This window comes from Bufo gargarizans, chromosome 1 (assembly GCF_014858855.1).
Source record: "Bufo gargarizans isolate SCDJY-AF-19 chromosome 1, ASM1485885v1, whole genome shotgun sequence".
Taxonomy (NCBI): Eukaryota; Metazoa; Chordata; class Amphibia; order Anura; family Bufonidae; genus Bufo; species Bufo gargarizans.
Genome location: NC_058080.1, coordinates 130,829,008 through 130,852,471, shown reverse-complemented (window position 1 = coordinate 130,852,471; position 23,464 = coordinate 130,829,008). Strand labels below are relative to the sequence as shown.

Genomic DNA, 23,464 nt, shown 5'->3' with positions numbered 1-23,464 from the left:
TCGGCACGTGACTCTTTCTCAGTTACTGCAATGAGAGATGCGCTTTTTGTTGCCATGACAACCTCTCATGCTGAGGTGACGGAGCATTCCGAATTTCCAGCTCTCCTGCTGTTTATCCCTCTCTGTGATGAACAGTGTTACCAAAAATAGCGGTTGGTAGAGTGTTTTCCCTGTGTTTGTGAGGTAGCCCGTATGCCGCCCGCGTGCCAGGATGCTGGGGAGAGAATGCATGCTGACCATCGTGATTGTTAATTACGAGGGTAGGTGACGTTCTTTTTCTACACTTCTCATGTGATCGTTTCCATGTTGTTGTTTTTTTTCTATGTTCTCCAAAAATGTAAGAATCCAACCTGTAGATAATTCCTCATAAAGGAGATGTGGCTGGTATTGCTGGGATGCGTTGTATGTAACTGAGAAGAGCCTGAAGGTCTTGTCCACGATGGAGGCAGACAGCTCACGGTGCTTGCTGTGGTGTACATCTTTATAGGTCTGGATTCATGAATGTATTGTGTACGCCAGGGATGCTCAACCTGCGGCCCTCCAGCTGTTGCAAAACTACAACTCTCAGCATGCCTTAATAGCTGTAGGCTGTCCAAACATGCTGGGAGTTGTAGTTTTGCAACAGCTGGAGGGCCGCAGGTTGGGCAACCCTGTTGTAAGCTGTATGTTCTGTATAAATAGCCCATACCATCTAGAATAAATACTTTGGCGACCTCAAAAGTTGAAATACTTGTCTTGGAATTGTATTCTAACCGCAGATCTTCATCGTCGGGCCAAAGGATGCTGGTAAATTGACATTTAATGGCTTAGGATGCTTTTAGTTTGCTGCAACCATTGATAAGTTTGAGTTACAGTACCCTGACTGACCACATGGGTGTGCTGTTAGGAGGCAAACATACACATGAGCATGTCTAACCACTTTCTATAGCACCACCTAATGGTACAAACGGGTAGCAGTTTACATCTGCTCTACAAAACCCAAATGACGTTGCACAATATGTTTTCTTAATTTTTCATAGCTTTGATTCTGTCTGCTAAATGCTAATGCTTGCTACAGCTGAGTGTGAACTGTATTGCTGTAAGGCGAACCTGTCACCAGATGTTTTCTGACTAGACTGAGGTTGTGAGGGTGTAGCAGTATCAGTATCTGATCAGCAGGGGTCCCATCCCCGCATCCACACCGATCAGCTGTTCTGCAGTAGCTCCATCACAGGAAATACAGTGGAGGGAGCTGGTCACTGCAGAGCTGCTCCTATTGAACAGATTTGGACCAGTGTTGCAGTAACTAGCTACATCCTTGACCAAATGGGCAGGGTTGAATTTCTGCTCCCTACCTCTGGTGCCAGAGCTACTTGGTAACAGCAAGATAGAGGGTTGTCGGATCAGATATTGATGGCCTATCTTGAGGATAGGTCATCATTATAAGGGCTCATGCACAGGACCATACTGGCTCAGTGCCCGTACTGCAGATGGCAAATAGCGGTCCGCAATGCACGGGCACCGGCCATGTACGCTCAGTCCGGTCCGCAATATGGTCACTGAGCCCTTAAGTTTGTGTGCAGGAGCCCTAAAATCCTGAAGAACCCCTTTAAGGACTTCACATGCCATCAGAAAGGCTCTTGTGGGCACCGCTTTTTCAAGATCCTGAGGTCTTATTCCGAACAAACCTTTATATTTTTCCCAAAATCTTTTAGAAGTAAAAGCTAAATTGTAATTTTAAGATTTCTTGAAATTGTTAATATCCAATCCTTCCCTGCAGACAATCTGATAAATGGAAAGAAAAGTTCCCCTCCTGGGATTTTCACAGTAGTCTACTGCAGCCTTAGATATTACTCACTGCCTACTAGCCGATTTAGCACAAATCAAGGTGTGCGACGTTTTTCATTTTCCTTCCTGGTTCCATTTATTTATATTCGATTATTCTCAGCTCGCCGCCCACAATAATCTCCTTTACTGCCATTCCTTTAGCACAGCTAGATTGATTTCAAAGAAATTGGGTATTTAATTAGAAAGCATGTGCAGATGTACCCTAGCCGGAGGTCCCTGGAGCGATCCAGAGCCCTCCATGAATAGGCGTATTGTAAGCCGCCGGAATTTCTAGAGAGCACATCTAATGGGCCTGTACTCGTGGAAGGGTACACATGTCCCCACACTCCATACTCTGCTAGGACTCCATGCTTTCCTATATTATTCACTTTATAAGGCACATGCAACCGGTTGTAAGTGTTTTGCGCACTGCAAATCGCGGATCTCGGCTGTGAGCGTGCCGTCTGCTTTTTTTCCCTGTCTAGAGAAAAGTCCTATCCCTGTCTGCAAAGTGGACAAGAATAACACATACTTTTTTGAGCGGTAGTGGAATGGACTTACGCATGCAGACAGCACACCAGTGCACTGTCCGCATCCTCTGCGGCTCCGTTGAGATGAATGGGTCCGCATCTGATCCGCAAAAAACGTAGATCAGATGTGGACTGAAACTATGGCCGTGTGCATGAGGCTTTATATTGATAGATTACATGTAAGTGTATCCCGGCTTGTCCGCCATTCATCCTATATGCAGGGGTGCACCTAGCCTTTCTGCTGCCTGAGGCGAGAACTGAAACAGCGCTCCCCTACCCAATGCCAAATTCTTAATTTAAACCCTTTGCCACAATAAAATTATTGCCCATGGCCCTTCCGCTGCCCCCTCTTGCCCCTACCTGGTGCTGCCTCACCTGGCCTCATTGGTGGTGCACCCCTGCCTATATGTGACACAGAGTGCATTACACTGATATTTCTATATACAATAAAGACTGCAGGATGAAAGGCACAGCGCATGGAAATGCATATTATACTATGATTGTGCTTTGCGTGACTGCACCAATTCGATTGTAGCTCAGTATCTGGTAAAGGTAAATATATATAATCATATATATCATCTGGACCGTTTTAGGAAGATGGTCCCATCTGGGTGGGTGGATTCCCCAGGGCACCTAATATTTTATCTGATGTTACAAAAAATAGAGGTACTCCTGCTCTGCCGCTACTCTTGACAACCTGGGTGTCTGATACTGCCTTGGGAACAATCCCCGGGGCTGCTGCTGGGTTCCAAATGTGAGTCCTGCCTGGACTACACAATAGTATTCTAAATAGAAAGTGACAAGTTGATTGGGTCCCGCGCTTTGTATCAGACACGTCCCTCTGGTACTGCAAGGTGAGACCTAATGATACAATGTAGTATATTACGGTCTATGTGTGCGGCGTCCTCCCCTGGTATGATGGGAGTTGCCTCCAATGTGCGTTTCCTGTCCGAAGTCCTTTTTTCCTCTTTTCTCTTCTGCTTTTATTTTCTAATAGTGGTTAATTTGTTCTGTCTTTTCGCCTCCCCTCTTCTGCGCGCGCCGCTTCGGCTGGTAGCTGGCGTGAGTGCAGGGAAGCCGAAGAAAGCAAGTCCGAGAACGGATCCTGTGTAACGTCACACCTGTAGGTACGGGTGCCTTCAGGAGAAAAAAAACTTACAACGCGTTTCGAAACACTCGTGTTTCTTCGTCAGGGATAGGTACGTATGTTAATTCTCATCCTTATATGGATGTTCCATTCCAATGGTTACTTATACACGGACTAGAAGCTAACCTTTAACCCTTTGATTGTCATCTTAGGTGTTATTATAACAATCTGTAGTAGAGATCGATTCTATAATGGTGTCACTATAGATATTTAAATAATAGCTTCTACGTAGCTTATTTTTTGTTCATCTGATGGTTATTTGCCTTCTATCTAATAGAAGGTAAATAATTCAATTTCTTTATTAAGACCCCTCGGTGCCAAACTGTTAAGTTTATATATGCACTGACTTTCGCAACGGGACTTTTATTTTATATAATCCCCACCTCTTGTGTCTTTTTTTTTACTATTTCAATACCTCCAAATAGTGAGCCCTCAAAACGGCCCCCATGATATTCCGCATAATGGCGAGATAGGGGATGACCGTCATATTTTTTCTGTATGTTTTTAATATGCTCTCCTATGCTTATTTTCAGTGCCCTTTTAGTGCAGCCTATATACATTTTATTGCATGGACATTTTATTAAATAAATCAATTATTTTTGTAGTGCATTACAAGAGGTGGGGATTATATTAAAAAAATGTCCTGTTGCAAAAGTCAATAGATATATAAACTTAACAGTTTAGCACCGAGGGGTCTTAATAAAGAAATTGAATTATTTGCCTTCTATTAGATATGCACACACAATCCACTCAAAAATAACCATCAGATAAACTAAAAATAAGCTACGTAGAAGCTATTATTTAAATATCTATAGTGACACCATTATAGAATCGATCTCTACTAGATTGTTATAATAACACCTAAGATGACATTCAAAGGGTTAAAGGTTAGCTTCTAGTCCGTGTGTAAGTAACCATGGGAATGGAACATCCATATAAGGAGGAGAATTAACATACGTACCTATCCCTGACGAAGAAACACGAGTGTTTCGAAACGCGTTGTAAGGTTTTTTTTCTCCTGAAGGCACCCGTACCTACAGGTGTGACGTCACACAGGATCCGTTCTCGGACTTGCTTTCTTCAGCTTCCCTGCGCTCACGCCAGCTACCGGCCGGAGCGGCGCGCGCAGAAGAGGGGAGGCGAAAGGACAGAACAAATTACCCACTATCAGAAAATAAAAGCAGAAGAGAAAAGAGGAAAAAAGGACTTCGGACAGGAAACGCACATTGGAGGCAACTCACATCATACCATTTCAGGCGAGGACGTCGCACACATAGACCGTAATATACTACATTGTATCATTAGGTCTCACCTTGCAGTACCAGAGGGACGTGTCTGATACAAAGCGCGGGACCCAATCAACTTGTCACTTAATATTTTATCTGGATTTGTAACCCTGTAGGTAATCCAGTCCCCCTACCATCCAGTCGGGCAGTGGTATACCTATTATAAGGCCACTCTGTGAGGGTTAGGGCCTAGCACTCAATCACTCATGACTTTCAGTGAGTTCAGGGGGAGCTGTATAAATTCAAGTGTCATGAGCACCACCTAGTGGTGGCTTTAGGCAGCCAGAATTTGTATTAATTTAACTCTATATTACATTAAATACTTGTGTGTTAAAGAGGACCTGTCACTGGTCAGGTAATGTCTATTTAGAGGATAGGTTATCAGTATCAAAATCTTGGAAAACCCTTTTAAGAAATTATCATAGCAGTGATACCTATTGGTTAAAGAGGTTGTCCCACGAAAAATATTCTACAGTTTTCAAACCAGCACCTGGATCTAAATATTTTTGCAATTGCATGTAATTAAAAATTTAGCATAGGCACTGAGTTATTCAGTAAAATATATCTGTATAGCTCCACCTGCTGTTTGTTCTTTTTCTTATTTCTTCATCCTGCTCACTGAGATGGCCGCACATGCTCTGTTTCATCCTTCAACTGCCTCCTGAGCTGTCATAGGGAGAGCATGGACACGCCCCCTTAGCTGCAGCAGAAAAGACACTCCCCTTGAGCTGTCAGTTGATATAAATCTAGCAGAGCAATGGATGGGGAGATCTCTGGATCCACGTGAGGTACAGATCGGATTCTAGCTTTGTTAGAAAGAGGTTGTCGTGAATGGATGCCTCTTTCCATATCCTTATTAGGTCGCATAGCGGCAGTTAAGATGACCATTTTGCCTAAACTACTATATTTGTTTGAGACCCTTCCAGTCCCTGTACCTGGAAAGGAATTACGGGCCTTTAAAACATATATGCTGAAATTTATATTGAATGGGAAGAGACATTGAATAGCATGCACAACTCTCACGGCACTTAAAACACAGGGGGGTTTAGCGGCTTCAGATATCACAAGATATTACTGGGCCACACATCTTAGGAGACTACCAGCTTGGGCCAACTTATATGCCTACTCCAGGTGGGTGGAAATTGAAAAACTATGGATAGCCCCTGTTCATCCCAACTCACTTATATGGTCTCCACTACCAGCCACACTAGTACCAGAACTGTTAGGACCAATGTCTCTTACATATCACATTTGGCAAAAATGTAACTGTCAATTCTCCCTAGCCACTGAAAAATCTTCCATTACTTATTTTTTATTTAACCTCTTGTTTCCAATGGGTATGCAAACCCCTTTTTTTTAGGTTCTGGTTCTCCAATAAACTATTTCGTTTTGCAGATATGAAAGACCATAGAACCCTTCGAAGATTGCCATTAGATAGGCTACAGTCATCCTTCCAACTACCAGAATCTTCTGGATACCAATACCTACAAATACAGCATTTGATCTCCACCCTCTTTAAATCCTCAAGCATTTCTACTCCCACATCATTTGAGAAATTATGTAAACTATCAAACACAACCAAAGGTCTCATATCAGAGATATATTCAATTTTATCATCTTCAACTATTAAACACTCCTATATGACCAAATGGGAAATGATCCTTAACCGTTCTGTTTCATCTGTGGAGTGGAAGCTGATATGGGATAGGACAGCAAAGACCTTCTCTTGCATTGCACATAGACAAAATTCCTACAAGGTGCTAATGTTCTGGTACCATACCCCAAAACTACTAAAATACCTTAACTCTAATATCTCAGATAAATGTTGGAGATGTGTTACGAGTGAAGGATCTCATATACATATTTTCCTGGAATGCCCTTTGATTTGGCCTTTTTGGCAAATGGTGCAGGAGGTTCTTTTCAGTCTTCTCAGTGTCAGGTTCCCACTTGATCCTTTTTTTAATCTATTAAACATACCACCAATGCCATTGAAGAAGCATTTTCTGCTCCTAACTTTGCACATTTTGACAGCAGCTAGGCGCCTTATTGCGAGTTTTTGGAAGAAAACTAATCCGCCTACCGAACTTTACCTTTTTACAAATATCGTCGCGGTCAGAAAAATTGAATATTTGTCAGCTAGTATGTCTAACAAGATAGATAAGTTTAACAAAATTTGGCAATTATGGGACGACTTCCTTGAGCCAAGTTTGTGGAGATTATGGTACCTAGCCCTGATTACCTCCCCCTATGTGTCGTGTCCAGTGTTGATACCTCTGTCGTTTACTTATGACATTTTTTCCCTTTCCTCTTTTTCAAGAGGGAGTTGTTATATGGCTAACGGAATATATAACTTTGCTATCTGTGTACCTGGGTACATACCGTGAGGCTAATACTTGTCTTTGGCATTGTTTCTCCCTATTTTCAATGTTTGAATATGCTATTGTTCAAAAGTTTCCTTATTTGCTCATGACTTCTATATTAAGTGAACAATGATAAAAAATGCTAATATGTAATTGTTTACCATTACTACTTCAATAAAATAAAACAGGCAATAAAAAAAAGAAAGAAATAGGTTGTCCTGTACAATATGATGTGTGATTTTCATTTTTTACAGTAGTCATAGGATAACCCCTTTAACCAGAAAATTTTTATTTTAAAGCTTGCTGAGCAGAGAGGCTTCTTCATCAGGCCGCTTACCAATGAATTAAACCTACAAAAGAAAAAACCTCTCTGTCTAGTCTAAACAGAACACATCACTTGATATCATCCAATCTATAAACAAAAAATTCAAGTGGAAGGGGTATGTATATCAAAATATCACTTTATTCTCAAATAATAATTACGGGAAAAGACAGGATGGAAAACAGTATACAGAGAGCCATAGGGCCGTACACAAAAATTGAATCATGTACAATCATGCAATTAAGCATGGATAACCCACAGGTACAGATAATATTGGCACATGGATGATCGGAATCCTGTGTACAAGCATATGGGAAATTGCAACTAAGTGAGTGAACAGCCCACCATAAGACTGAATCCCATATTACAATAACAAGGGGACTACCGATCATACATGAACCTCACATCAGCAAGGAAAATATAAATATATATACACTTGCAAGGATCCAGTATAGGTAGTATAATAGATGAGATCACTATATATCATTATAAAACCCCCCACAATACTGGATCCTTGCAAGTGTATATATATTTATATTTTCCTTGCTGATGTGAGGTTCATGTATGATCGGTAGTCCCCTTGTTATTGTAATATGGGATTCAGTCTTATGGTGGGCTGTTCACTCACTTAGTTGCAATTTCCCATATGCTTGTACACAGGATTCCGATCATCCATGTGCCAATATTATCTGTACCTGTGGGTTATCCATGCTTAATTGCATGATTGTACATGATTCCATTTTTGTGTACGGCCCTATGGCTCTCTGTATACTGTTTTCCATCCTGTCTTTTCCCGTAATTATTATTTGAGAATAAAGTGATATTTTGATATACATACCCCTTCCACTTGAATTTTTCGCTTACCAATGAATTGCCAAGATAATTTAATAGTACTAATTTACTATTACAACTTATCATAGCTGTATTCCAAAACTATTCTGCACAGAATCTTGGAGTTCTGGACCTCTTCTGAATTTTGCTCTGATTCCTGTGTGAGGCCTCATGAACATGCCCCTGTCCATTTTCTGGTCTGAAAGTCGTGGATCCACATAATACAGATTCAGTCAGTGTGCCCATTGACTTCAGTGGGTCAGTGGTCCGCATTTTGTGGAAATATTATTTTTCCGGAAAGAACTTACAGATGCAGAAAGCACACGGATGATCTGTGTGCTTTCCTCATCCGTATGTCGATAGTGATAGAACATGTCTTGTACTTGCCCGCAAAATGGAGACCACGGACGCATTGAAGTAAACAGGTCTGCAAAAAATGCGGATGCAACACAGACAGGTATCCGTATTTTGTTGATCTGCAATTTTAAGACGGCAAAAAACATACAGTAGTGTGCATGAATCATTTATGAATGGTCAGGATGTGTTTATGTGGGGATGACTGGGGGTATTGCTATTATTTGCAGCACACCTCTAAACCACATGATCCTTCATAAATCCAACTTGGCATAGAAAGCTTGCGGAGCATATATAACAGTTGAGGGGTAATCTTTAAAGGTCTAGCATTAAATATGTATGCAGGTTTGAAAGCTGTCAGTTCAGTCAGTTAAACGTCAGTCAGCTGATAGACGTAACCAGGGCCTGACAGGCCACTTACATCTCATTGATTGGCAGATCGCCATTACTGCCCCTGTGGTTTACAGATACTATAGAGGGCAATCCTGTTATCTAAATAATAGAGCAGTGATTCCAGCTTATAAATAGCAGTGATCCTGAGACTACTGTCAGCCCTGACAGATATCTGATAGCTCGAGCGTTGTACCGTAGTGATGATAGCCACTGCTGTGCGGAATTATTACTAGGTGTTAGCTGCCACTTTAATTGTTTTTTATGTGGAACACAAATATTTTCTTCACCAGATACGAAAAGGTGACTTGTCCTCTTTGACTTCATTATTTTGCCTGCTAGAAGTGCCTGTATACTGTGTATTTATGTCTAAAATTTGCATTTCTTTTATTATATCTGTTTTATATGTGTGCTGTGATATATGTCGTGTTGTGAAAGATCATGACCACTTTCGTCATTGATTTTCCATTTTGGTGAGAGAAGTAAAGTAACAAAAAAAATGCAATTGTGAAGGTACTTTAAAGGGTTTTTATGTTGTTGTTTTTTGCATCAGCATCCTTTAAAATACTCATTTATAAAGGTAGCTGTAATTGTAATATATATCTTTTACCTTTATTGCCCCTATCTCCCGTTCTGGGCTGTGTCACATGACCATGTCCATGCAGCTCTTTCTTATTTGCTGTGATGTTATATCCGTACAGGGGGACTGATAGGGGAAGGTCTATGTAAAAAGCTGAGTGGGAGGAGCTATAAACTAGCTGGGTGTTAGGGGCGGGGCTGGAGGTGTGGCAGAGAAAGGAGAAGTGCATCATGGGTTTGGTTGGATACAGCAACAGGAAGTGCTACATACAGGATGGCAGAGTGATTTATTTATATGGTGAAAATGGGTCAGGAGAGTCCAAATTGAAAAAAGCTTGGGGAAGATGTGCATGAGGTAAGCCTCTACGTCAGCATATCTGTTAAAAGCCTTAGTAATTCCGGAAAACCCCTTTAATTATGAGAGTTCAGTATTGATGGTCTGTCCTCAGGATAGATCATCAATATCTGATCGGTGGAGGTCCGACTCCTGCCACCCTTGCCAGTTAGTAGTGCCACGTTCACTGGTCACATGGCTTATGTGCAGCTCAGTCCCAATTCCAACGCAGCCATTATATAATCTATGCACTGTGCTTGGTATGCTGGGAGGAGATTGCAGCATTCACCTAAGTGAAATGGCCTCTTCAAACAGCTGATCGATGGGGTGTGAGTGTCGGACCTCCATCAATCAGATATTAAAGGGGTTGTTCATCTTCTGGGGGTCTTTTGACAGACCCCTTTCATGGCCGGACCTGTGGAGGGAAGTATACTTACTGATGGGTCACGACTCCTTCGTTTCCCTGCCGCCACTGCAGCACTGGTCCCCCGCTGGGAAGCAGGTAAGTATACCTACATTCACAGGCCTAGCCACGAGGGGAGTCTGCTGAAAGACCCCCAGAAGATGAACTAGCCCTTGAAATGAATAGGACCCTATACTTTGAACGGAGCTGTGCTTCCTGCTCAATTTCAGACCAAATTCTAGCCCCAGAGGCTGCAGGGAATAACTGATCGTTTGGACCCCATCGGTAAGATATTGATGACTTGTCTTGAGGATAGGTCATCATATCAGGAGCCTGGAAAACCCCTTTAATGAGCTATGCCGAAGGTAAGGCCTCAATATTGAACTCCCAGAAATCCCCCTGCAAAAACTGGCGTAAAGTTAGTAATAATTGTGGGACAGTGTGATGAACGTCGGGGTATTCTTCTGGTAGCACTTGTGTAGGATGTCATCCCCTTTGGGTGTTTTGTACCATGTAGCTACTTCACAGGATGGGAAGATATTTCAGCTAGTAAGTTTTGTCCTCATTCTTCCTAAATTCAGTTAATCTCTTTCTCAGTATGGAATAGGAGACTTCAAAGTACAGAACGTAAAGTCCTCTGGATGTTGAAAAGACATTGATTAGAAGAAATGCTGATTTGGAATTTTATACGTGGATCCTGGACTAACTGTGAATGTTAAAATGGAATTTTCTAATGAATCATTCATCAGTCCTGAAGGTTGTTCTGTGGTCTTATTGCTGGTGTTCATCAGCCTCAGACTGAACATGTCTGGATGTCTCTTCCTCCGCAGCCCAGATTGGGTGATCATTTAGATTGCAATGACTGTGTGTTCGCTTTTAATCCTGCTTCATTTTCTGCAGTGAAAATGAGTGACTAGATGAAGAAGAAAACAGTGATTAATTCTTCAGGCCTTATTGTAGGATCTAAAATCGTGTTTAATTGCAGCACGTGCTTATTAAATTGTCAGTCTGCGAGTGTGAACCCGTGTCGGGCTGAATGCGTTACATTGCTGACATACATCATATCCAGCTCTGCTGAATGACAGCTCATGGGGAAAGCGCTGATATTGCAGTGGCCAATGTTAGGGTGTTCGCCTCAAGTGTGTTTTCTAAGATTGCAGTCATCAAAGTAAATCATCACCCGATTCTATATCACAATCAGGGGTACACCAGCCTTTCTGCTGCCTGAGGCAAAAACTGAATTTCTTAACCTAACCCCTTCTCATGGCCCTACGGCTGCCCCCCGCTTGCCCCTACCTGGTGCTGCCTGAGGCGATTGCCTCACCTGGCCTCATTGGTGGTGCACTCCTGATCAGGTGTCAGTATCAAACTAGACAAGCCAGTGCTCACCATGAACTTCTTATTGTTTCATATAGAGACTGACTAAAGTTTCAGTCTTCTACATTTTGGTCACTATCATCTGTAGCTAGTAAGGATATGGACACGTGCAGGTTTCCTGATGCAGTTTCGAAACCCAAAATCAGGAGAGGATCATAAAAGAAAGTAAGTATAAAGGAATGGCTTCTAAAACTGCATCAGGAAACCTGACCATTTGGTCGTACCCTAACACTTGTGACCATTATCTGTTCAGGATTTACATGTCAGGCATACAGTACTTTGTATCTTTTTTGTTTGTTTTGATTGAAAAATTGTACTGCAGCCATATTTGTTAGGCAGTAGCCATATTGGTGCCTCTTTTCCCACAGTAGTCACAGCTGTGCCTTTGTTCCAGTGCCCACAGCAGATGTACCAATTCCACAGTAGTCACAGCAGTGCCACCCTTCTCAGTTATCGTAATAGTACTTCCTCCATCTTTCTTCCAGTAGTCGCCGCAGAGCCCTTTATTTGTTTTGTAGACAAAGTCTGTTGTCATTTCTCAGTGAACACAGCTGGCCTCTTTCCATTTCCCTCTTGGTCACAGCTGGGCCCTCCATTACTTGCTAGTCACGGCAGTGCTTCACACTATCCCCTCTAGGTCGCAGCAGTGCTCTACCCTTTCTCCCCTTAGTCACAGCAGGGCTCTGTCTATATCCACAGGGGTCTTATTACTGTACAGTCTTTAAAGGCCACGTACACCTTTTGGGAGAATTTTTTTATTCTTATTGCATTGTACTTATTTTGAGTTAAAAATAGTTTTATCAATTGGTCTTTATAAAAAAAAAAAAAATTGGAGCCCTTTTCTCTGTACAGGGTTGAGATGCTCTAGTACCAGGATCTGAATTTTCCAACTGTTCCGTCAGTCAGCTCATCTGACAGACTCCTTATTTCTTCTCTCTGACACTATAAACACTCATTATAGTTTAGTTCTTATCTTACTGATAATATGTTGGCCTAAAGGGGTTGTCTGACTTCAGCAAGTGGCATCCATCATGTAGACAAGTTAATACAAGACACTTACTAATGTATTGTGATTATCCATATTGCCGCTTTTCCTGGTTGGATTAATTTTTCCATTACATTATACACTGCTCGTTTCCATGGTTACGACCACCCGGCAATCCAGCATTGGTGATCGGGCTTGAACACTATAAAAAAAAAAAAGCACTAGCCTCTCTGGTGTCTGGGAACATAGGAGTCCACATAGGCTGGCTTTTTTTTCCTATAGTGCACAAGCACGGCCACCAATGCTGGATTGTAGAGTGGTCGTAACCATGGAAACAAGATGTATATAATGTGATGGAAAAATGAATCCAGCCAGCAAAGGAGGCAATATGGACAATCACAATACATTAGTAAGTGGCTTGTATTACTTTTCTCTACATGATAAATGCCATTTGCTGAATTGAGACAACCCCTTTAAATAAGTGTTTGTGATGTTTTAGTAATTTAGACATATGGTTTATTAGATTACCAAAGTGAAAGTAAAAAGTAGGATTTACACAGTTAAAAAAAACGGTAACTCTTTGTGACAGAACGGCTCAATATTTTTAATAAAGACCAATTAAAAAAATTATTGTACATAGTATGTGTACATAGCCTTTTAGTTGACCTATTCCCCTTGTACAGTACCTTGTTCTTACAACTCTCTTGTTCATGTGTCCTTACTTTTCATTGTTCTCTTCCATCTGTTTGTTCAGTACAGTGTTTCAAACGGTACTTTTTGTTATTTGTGCATGTTTATTTTACACATGATCTATTTTACACATGATCTATATTTCATTTATTAGCTAATATCAACCACTGTCTTTGCCATCTCCCATCCTACTATGGTGAAAATATTTTCAGCGTCCCAACAATTTCCTAGATAATAAAAAATCACCATCAGTTGAGGCAAGCTATTAAATCCAGCATTCTGCCTGGTAGGGTTGATCCTGCTGATTTTATTATTTATGCAAAATAAAGTGTTAGTGAACTGAGGGGCGTGGCCTGCACTGGAAAGCTGAGGTATTGAGGTATACCATGCCCCTTGGTGCACTGAAGCTCTCATTTGCATAAAGAATACAATTATTTTCTCTGGAACACTACAATTGATTTACACGAGACAGATATTGTTTTAATTAGCAGGATCAGCCCTATCAGGCAGTGTACCAGGTTTAATAAGGTTGACCCTGCTGACAGATGCTCTTTAAAGGGGTTATGCCACGATTGATGTAAAAAATGGAAATCAGACATCATGTAGTACATGACAATACCTTTCTAACAAAGCTAGAACCAGCCCTGTGTCTCACATGAGCCAAGAGATCTCCACATTCACTGCTCAAATTGCTCTGCTAGATCATCTTTAGCCTGGCAGCATATTGGGCATGTCCTTTCTGCTTTAGCTCTTTCCCTGGCTGGTGACAGTTGAAGATTTAAACTGAGCATATTCGACCAGCTCAGTGAGACAGACAAAAAATAAGGAAAAAAAACACACAGCCGGTGGCGCTGTACAGATACATTTTATTGAATAACGCACTGACTATACTTAATTTTTAATTACATGCAAGTACAAAAGTATTCAGATCCAGGTGCTGGTTTGTAAAATGTTGTGTTTTGTGACACAACCCCTTTAAGTCTTTTAGGAAGTATGGTCATATAAATTACTAAGATCAGACTAATGTTATTGATCACATAATTTGCTAATTAATAATATTGTTTTCTGATTTTACAGCTGATATATGGAGTGACCATTTATCTCAGACAGATCCGGATCTACCACCAGGTTGGAAGAAAATTAATGACATTGCAGGAATCTACTACTGGCACATTCCAACTGGAGCAACCCAGTGGGAACGCCCTGTCTCTGCTCCAACAGATCTCCCAGGATCACGAAAGGGATCTCTTAGCTCTGTTACATCATCACCTACTCCCGAGAATGAGGTAAAACTCAGCATATTTAACATGAGATCTGTATAGGTGCATGGTAACCTGAAGATGTAGATAAGTGTCTGCTGGTGATTATTAGGCAGATTAAAGCTAGTTCTGTCCTTGGAGCACATGGAGATTTTCAGTTTTTTTGCATTTCCGTTTTTTATTTTCAGCCTTTCTGGATCCATAACTTTTTTATTTTTCTGTTCACATAGCTGAAAGTTGTACAGTACTTTCTAAAGGCACCATTTACTGTTGCATACAATGTAGTGGGAAGCTGAATTTTTTTTTTCCATATTTGGTAGAATTGGAAAAAAAAGAACCCGCAATTCCACCACAGTTTTATCGGGTTTTATTTTTACGATGTTCCCTATGCAGTAAAAATGGCCTGTGCCCTTCATTCTCTGGGTCAGTACAATTACAGTGATACCACAGTTGTATGGTGTTTTACTATTTAAAAAATAAAAACCTTGCAAAAATTAGTTATACTTTTAATTGCCATATTCTGACTCCCATAATTTTTACATCTACGGAGCAGTGTGAGGGCTCATTTTTCGGTGGGACAATATAAACTTTTCATTTATACCATTTTGGGATGAGTTTGAATTTTAGATCACTCTATATAAAAAAATTTGAGGGAGGTGAAGCAATGTAAAAAAAAAAATGTGAATCAACCATTTTTTTCTTTCTTTACAGCGTTATGGAATAAATATTTTTGTATTTTTATAGTACCGGTGTTTTGGGAGCATTGATGCCTATGATTATTTTTTTATTGTTTTTTTCTATTTTCATTTTGGGGAAAGGGGTGATTGAGTTTTTATATAAAAAAATATATATTTTTGTTTTACACTTTTTAAAATTTCGACTAGAGGACTTAAACAAGGAATCATCAGATCTCTTCTCTTATAGACTTCAGTGCATTAGTATTGAAGTCTATGAGAAATTTGCTATGTTCCTATGGAGCACAGGCAGGGTCTCCATAGGAACATATTTGGCAGCCTCAGATCCTTCAGGGGGGACCGAAGCTACTGCAGGGAATGTCAGGCTCCCCACATTATCGCTAGAAGTGCCATTCCAGCCTTGGGGGTCACAGCGCTCGCAGTTTTCAGCTCTCCGATGCCGTGATTACCCTTGACCATGGCATCTGAGTGGTTAAATGTCTGTGATCGGCATTATCGCTGATTGCAGACATTAATCCTGGGTGTCTGCTATGTGAAACAGGAGGCACCCGACAACTATGACGCTCGCTGCGCATTGTAGCTGGCACCATCTTTAAAGAGACAACATCCAGAGGTTTATGTCAATCTGTATTACAATAAGTCTACCCGCCAGTACACTTGATAATTGGAATAGTGATAGACACAACATATACCGAGTACACAGTAAAATAGACCTCGCAGAAAGGGATCACATAGCTGTCCAGTAGCAGTTTCACGCAGAAATGTGCTTTTTTAGGCCTCTTACATCATGACGTCATTGCCATCTAAATAGGCGGTCTGGTCACATCTGTAACGCTCACATAGTAGACAAATGTCACATCAACAATACAGTGAATTTATTATAAAAACACACTTAAAGGGGTTATGCTATGAGTAATGTACTATAGTACATGATAGGCTATGTGAAAGAAGCTAAAATCAGCCCTATATCTCGCATGGATCCACAGCTCCCCATTCATCGTTTTTTTTTTTATTGCTCTATAAGATTTCCTTCAGACTGACAGCTCGAGGGGCGTGTCCTTTCTGCCACAGCTCTCTCCCTGCCCCAGCTCAGAGGGCGTGTCCTTTCTGACACAGCTCTCTCCCTGTCCCAGCTCAGTGGGAATGTCCTTTCTGCTGCAGCTCTCTCCCTGTCCCAGCTCAGAGGGAATGTCCTTTTTGCTGCAGCTCTCTCCCAGCTCAGTGGGAATATCCTTTCTGCTGCAGCTCTCTCCCTGTCCCAACTCAGTGGGAATGTCCTTTCTGCTGCAGCTCTCTTCCTGTCCCAGCTCAGTGGGAATGTCCTTCCTGCTGCAGCTCTCTCCCTGTCCCAGCTCAGAGGGAATGTCCTTTCTGTAATTAGCAGAGTTTGCAGAGGAAAATCATCCTGTATCACAAATGCCTCACTTAACCAGTCTTTTTGAGGGAAAGCCCAGTTCTAGGGGAGAGGTGAGAGCTCAGAATTGCATGTAAGCAGAGTTGTATGGTCAGGCTCCTTCGTTACCTCCCTCATTATCTGTGCAAACCGTTGGCTTTCCTGTGTGTGATTGTGCATCCACTACTTAGGGTTGCCACCCGGACAGACCGGTTTTATAATCCTGTGCCCGGGTACAAGCCTTTCTCAGACCCGGGCACAGGATTCAAACTGCAGACTTGCACACCTGACAGCCGGCGGTGAGCGGTGGCGTTGGGTGTCAGTCAGCGGCGGCAGCCGATGGGGTGTCAGCAGCGGAGACGATCAGCTGTCACTGCGGGCGATGCGATCAGCTGTGATGCTAGCGCAGGGCGGCGCTGTCTTCAGACACTCCCTCCCTCCCTCCTTTAAATGTTTTCTTTTACTATTGTTCCTCCTTGTGTTTCCTTTTACCCTACTGTCATCTCTGATATCCTGTCTGCTTGGCCCGTTCCTCAGTTACAGCTTGCGCTCCAACAGCTGGACCCACTTCCGGCCTGTGTAACGCAACTTCCGGTCCCGATGCGTTCCACCCGTGTTCGGGTTTGGCTTGAAGAAAAGGTGGCAACCCTACCACTACTGTATGAGTCTCCTTACACAGTACAAAGCTGTTCTACTCATAAAAGAGAAATGAATAGATTTTATATCAAGAACATCAATCGGCCTTTCTAAAAGAAGATCTGGGCTGGTGGCAGTTGAAGGATGGAACTGAGCATGTGTGACCTGCTTATGCAGCTAAGTAGGTGGAGCTTATTACTATACAGATTTATCACCAGTGGGCGTTATTATTAAGTAAGTGGAGTAAGTAGCAACTAGAGAATTTTTGTATCAGAAAGTGGATTACAAAAAGTGTTTTTTTATCCTGAATTATATGAAAATGACATTTAATATTGGGACTAGCCCTTTAAATCATTTGTATCATTAAAGCACAAAGGACATAACATAGGAGTGCAATATCCACTTGGCTTCCATCCTCAAAAGGATCTTGTGTCGATTCCTTCCTGTTTGAAAATCGCTAAATATCTGCATTACCCATGTGTCCTAGAGTTGAGCGAACACCTGGATGTTCGGGTTCGAGAAGTTCGGCCGAACATCCCGGAAATGTTCGGGTTCGGGATCCGAACCCGATCCGAACTTCGTCCCGAACCCGAACCCCATTGAAGTCAATGGGGACCCGAACTTTTCGGCACTAAAACGGCTGTAAAACAGCCCAGGAAAGGGCTAGAGGGCTGCAAAAGGCAGCAACATGTAGGTAAATCCCCTGCAAACAAATGTGGATAGGGAAATTAATTAAAATAAAAATTAAATAAATAAAAATTAACCAAAATCAATTGGAGAGAGGTTCCATAGCAGAGAATCTGGCTTCCCGTCACCCACCACTGGAACAGTCCATTCTCAGATATTTAGGCCCCGGCACCCAGGCAGAGGAGAGAGGTCCCGTAACAGACAATCTGGCTTCATGTCAGCAGAGAATCAGTCTTCATGTCATAGCAGAGAATCAGGCTTCACGTCACCCACCACTGTAAGAGTCCATTTTCATAAATTTAGGCCCAGCACCCAGGCAGAGGAGAGAGGTCCCGTAACAGACAATCTGGCTTCATGTCAGCAGAGAATCAGTCTTCATATCATAGCAGAGAATCAGGCTTCACGTCACCCACCACTGTAACAGTCCATTTTCATAAATTTAGGCCCAGCACCCAGGCAGAGGAGAGAGGTCCCGTAACAGACAATCTGGCTTCATGTCAGGAGAGAATCAGTCTTCATGTCATAGCAGAGAATCAGGCTTCACGTCACCCACCACTGCAACAGTCCATTTTCATAAATTTAGGCCCAGCACCCAGGCAGAGGAGAGAGGTCCCGTAACAGACAATCTGGCTTCATGTCAGCAGAGAATTAGTCTGCATGTCATAGCAGAGAATCAGGCTTCACGTCAGCCACCAATGCAACAGTCCATTGTCAGATATTTAGGCCCAGCACCCAGGCAGAGGAGAGAGGTCCCGTAACAGAGGATCTGGCTTCATGTCACCAGAGAATCAGTCTGCATGTCATAGCAGAGAATCAGGCTTCACGTCACCCACCACTGCAACAGTCCATTTTCATAAATTTAGGCCCAGCACCCAGGCAGAGGAGAGAGGTCCCGTAACAGAGGATCTGGCTTCATGTCACCAGAGAATCAGTCTGCATGTCATAGCAGAGAATCAGGCTTCACGTCAGCCACCACTGCAACAATCCATTGGCATATATTTAGGCCTAGCACACAGGCAGAGGAGAGAGGTCCCGTAACAGACAATCTGGCTTCATGTCAGCAGAGAATCAGTCTTCATATCATAGCAGAGAATCAGGCTTCACGTCAGCCACCAATGCAACAGTCCATTGTCAGATATTTAGGCCCAGCACCCAGGCAGAGGAGAGAGGTCCCGTAACAGACAATCTGGCTTCATGTCAGCAGAGAATCAGTCTGCATGTCATAGCAGAGAATGAGGCTTCACGTCACCCACCACTGCAACAGTCCATTTTCATAAATTTAGGCCCAGCACCCAGGCAGAGGAGAGAGGTCCCGCAACAGAGGATCTGGCTTCATGTCAGCAGAGAATCAGTCTGCATGTCATAGCAGAGAATCAGGCTTCACGTCAGCCACCACTGCAACAGTCCATTGTCATAAATTCAGGCCCAGCACCCAGGCAGAGGAGAGAGGTCCCGTAACAGACAATCTGGCTTCATGTCACCAGAGAATCAGTCTGCATGTCATAGCAGAGAATGAGGCTTCACGTCAGCCACCACTGCAACAATCCATTGGCATATATTTAGGCCTAGCACACAGGCAGAGGAGAGGTTCATTCAACTTTGGGTAGCCTTGCAATATAATGGTAAAATGAAAATAAAAATAGGATTGAATGAGGAAGTGCCCTGGAGTCCAATAATATATGGTTATGGGGAGGTAGTTAATGTCTAATCTGGACAAGGGACGGACAGGTCCTGTGGGATCCATGCCTGGTTCATTTTTATGAACGTCAGCTTGTCCACATTGGCTGTAGACAGGCGGCTGCGTTTGTCTGTAATGACGCCCCCTGCCGTGCTGAATACACGTTCAGACAAAACGCTGGCTGCCGGGCAGGCCAGCACCTCCAAGGCATAAAAGGCTAGCTCTGGCCACGTGGACAATTTAGAGACCCAGAAGTTGAATGGGGCCGAACCATCAGTCAGTACGTGGAGGGGTGTGCACACGTACTGTTCCACCATGTTAGTGAAATGTTGCCTCCTGCTAACACGTTGCGTATCAGGTGGTGGTGCAGTTAGCTGTGGCGTGTTGACAAAAGTTTTCCACATCTCTGCCATGCTAACCCTGCCCTCAGAGGAGCTGGCCGTGACACAGCTGCCTTGGCGACCTCTTGCTCCTCCTCTGCCTTGGCCTTGGGCTTCCACTTGTTCCCCTGTGACATTTGGGAATGCTCTCAGTAGCGCGTCTACCAACGTGCGCTTGTACTCGCGCATCTTCCTATCACGCTCCAGTGCAGGAAGTAAGGTGGGCACATTGTCTTTGTAGCGTGGATCCAGCAGGGTGGCAACCCAGTAGTCCGCACAGGTTAAAATGTGGGCAACTCTGCTGTCGTTGCGCAGGCACTGCAGCATGTAGTCGCTCATGTGTGCCAGGCTGCCCAGGGGTAAGGACAAGCTGTCCTCTGTGGGAGGCGTATCGTCATCGTCCTGCCTTTCCCCCCAGCCACGCACCAGTGATGGACCCGAGCTGCGTTGGGTGCCACCCCGCTGTGACCATGCTTCATCCTCATCCTCCTCCACCTCCTCCTCATCCTCGTCCTCCTCGTCCTCCAGTAGTGGGCCCTGGCTGGCCACATTTGTACCTGGCCTCTGCTGTTGCCAAAAACCTCCCTCTGAGTCACTTCGAAGAGACTGGCCTGAAAGTGCTAAAAATGACCCCTCTTCCTCCTCCTCCTCCTCCTCCTCCTGGGCCACCTCCTCTTCCATCATCGCCCTAAGTGTTTTCTCAAGGAGACATAGAAGTGGTATTGTAACGCTGATAACGGTGTCATCGCCACTGGCCATGTTGGTGGAGTACTCGAAACAGCGCAACAGGGCACACAGGTCTCGCATGGAGGCCCAGTCATTGGTGGTGAAGTGGTGCTGTTCTGTAGTGCGACTGACCCGTGCGTGCTGCAGCTGAAACTCCACTATGGCCTGCTGCTGCTCGCACAGTCTGTCCAGCATGTGCAAGGTGGAGTTCCACCTGGTGGGCACGTCGCATATGAGGCGGTGAGCGGGAAGGCCGAAGTTACGCTGTAGCGCAGACAGGCGAGCAGCGGCAGGATGTGAACGCCGGAAGCGCGAACAGACGGCCCGCACTTTATGCAGCAGCTCTGACATGTCGGGGTAGTTGTGAATGAACTTCTGCACCACCAAATTCAGCACATGCGCCAAGCAAGGGATGTGCGTCAAATTGGCTAGTCCCAGAGCTGCAACGAGATTTCGCCCATTATCACACACCACCAGGCCGGGCTTGAGGCTCACCGGCAGCAACCACTCGTCGGTCTGTTGTTCAATACCCCGCCACAACTCCTGTGCGGTGTGGGGCCTGTCCCCCAAACATATGAGTTTCAGAATGGCCTGCTGACGTTTACCCCGGGCTGTGCTGAAGTTGGTGGTGAAGGTGTGTGGCTGACTGGATGAGCAGGTGGAAGAAGAGGAGGAGGAAGCCGAGAAGGAGGAGGTGGCAACAGGAGGCAAAGAATGTTGCCCTGCGATCCTTGGCGGCGGAAGGACGTGCGCCAAACAGCTCTCCGCCTGGGGCCCAGCTGCCACTACATTTACCCAGTGTGCAGTTAGGGAGATATAGCGTCCCTGGCCGTGCTTACTGGTCCACGTATCTGTGGTTAGGTGGACCTTGCTACAGATGGCGTTGCGCAGTGCACACTTGATTTTATCGGATACTTGGTTGTGCAGGGAAGGCACGGCTCTCTTGGAGAAGTAGTGCCGGCTGGGAACAACATACTGTGGGACAGCAAGCGACATGAGCTGTTTGAAGCTGTCTGTGTCCACCAGCCTAAATGACAGCATTTCATAGGCCAGTAGTTTAGAAATGCTGGCATTCAGGGCCAGGGATCGAGGGTGGCTAGGTGGGAATTTACGCTTTCTATCAAATGTTTGTGAGATGGAGAGCTGAACGCTGGCGTGTGACATGGTTGAGACGCTTGGTGACGGAGGTGGTGGTGGTGGTGTTGGTGGTACATCCCCTGTTTGCTGGGCGGCAGGTGCCAACGTTCCTCCAGAGGCGGAGGAAGAGGCCGAGGCGGCAGCAGCAGAATAGGCCGAGGCGGCAGCAGCAGAAGAGGTAGCAGGGGGAGCCTGAGTGACTTCCTTGGTTTTAAGGTGTTTACTCCACTGCAGTTCATGCTTTGCATGCAGGTGCCTGGTCATGCAGGTTGTGCTCAGGTTCAGAACGTTAATGCCTCGCTTCAGGCTCTGATGGCACAGCGTGCAAACCACTCGGGTCTTGTCGTCAGCACATTGTTTGAAGAAGTGCCATGCCAGGGAACTCCTTGAAGCTGCCTTTGGGGTGCTCGGTCCCAGATGGCGGCGGTCAGTAGCAGGCGGAGTCTCTTGGCGGCGGGTGTTCTGCTTTTGCCCACTGCTCCCTCTTTTGCTACGCTGTTGGCTCGGTCTCACCACTGCCTCTTCCTCCGAACTGTGAAAGTCAGTGGCACGACCTTCATTCCATGTGGGGTCTAGGACCTCATCGTCCCCTGCATCGTCTTCCACCCAGTCTTGATCCCTGACCTCCTGTTCAGTCTGCACACTGCAGAAAGACGCAGCAGTTGGCACCTGTGTTTCGTCATCATCAGAGACATGCTGAGGTGGTATTCCCATGTCCTCATCATCAGGAAACATAAGTGGTTGTGCGTCAGTGCATTCTATGTCTTTCACCGCTGGGGAAGGGCTAGGTGGATGCCCTTGGGAAACCCTGCCAGCGGAGTCTTCAAACAGCATAAGAGACTGCTGCATAACTTGAGGCTGAGACAGTTTCCCTGGTATGCATGGGGGTGATGTGACAGACTGATGGGGTTGGTTTTCAGGCGCCATCTGTGCGCTTTCTGCAGAAGACTGGGTGGGAGATAATGTGAACGTGCTGGATCCACTGTCGGCCACCCAATTGACTAATGCCTGTACCTGCTCAGGCCTTACCATCCTTAGAACGGCATTGGGCCCCACCATATATCGCTGTAAATTCTGGCGGCTACTGGGACCTGAGGTAGTTGGTACACTAGGACGTGTGGATGTGGCAGAACGGCCACGTCCTCTCCCAGCACCAGAGGGTCCACTAACACCACCACGACCATGTCCACGTCCGCGTCCCTTACTAGATGTTTTTCTCATTGTTATGGTTCACCACAACAACAAATATATTATTTGGCCCAATGTATTGTATTCAAATTCAGCGGGATATAAATTTGAGGCCTAGTATTTAGGCGCTGGGTGACCGGTATGGATTTAGTGACAGAATTAGACTTGGAAATGCACAGAAGCGTGTGTGTGAAGTTATTCTGAATGACCCTATGTGCACCTTGAATATTATATACCCTTTTTGGGATAGATTTCAAATAGCTCTGATATAGCAGGAACCACTAAATTATG

At 44.3% G+C, this 23,464-nt stretch overlaps 1 protein-coding gene across 7 annotated transcripts in view; it reads left to right on the top strand.

The window, feature by feature from the left end:
* The window catches only part of APBB2 (amyloid beta precursor protein binding family B member 2), a 334,440-nt gene that overhangs the window by 163,463 nt on the left and 147,513 nt on the right, over window positions 1-23,464 (top strand). For all 7 annotated transcript variants that reach the window (XM_044298656.1, XM_044298647.1, XM_044298639.1 and 4 more), the window contains one exon: window positions 14,472-14,680. In XM_044298656.1, coding sequence (XP_044154591.1) covers window positions 14,472-14,680 — 209 coding nt within the window. The remainder of the gene's footprint in view (window positions 1-14,471; window positions 14,681-23,464) is intronic.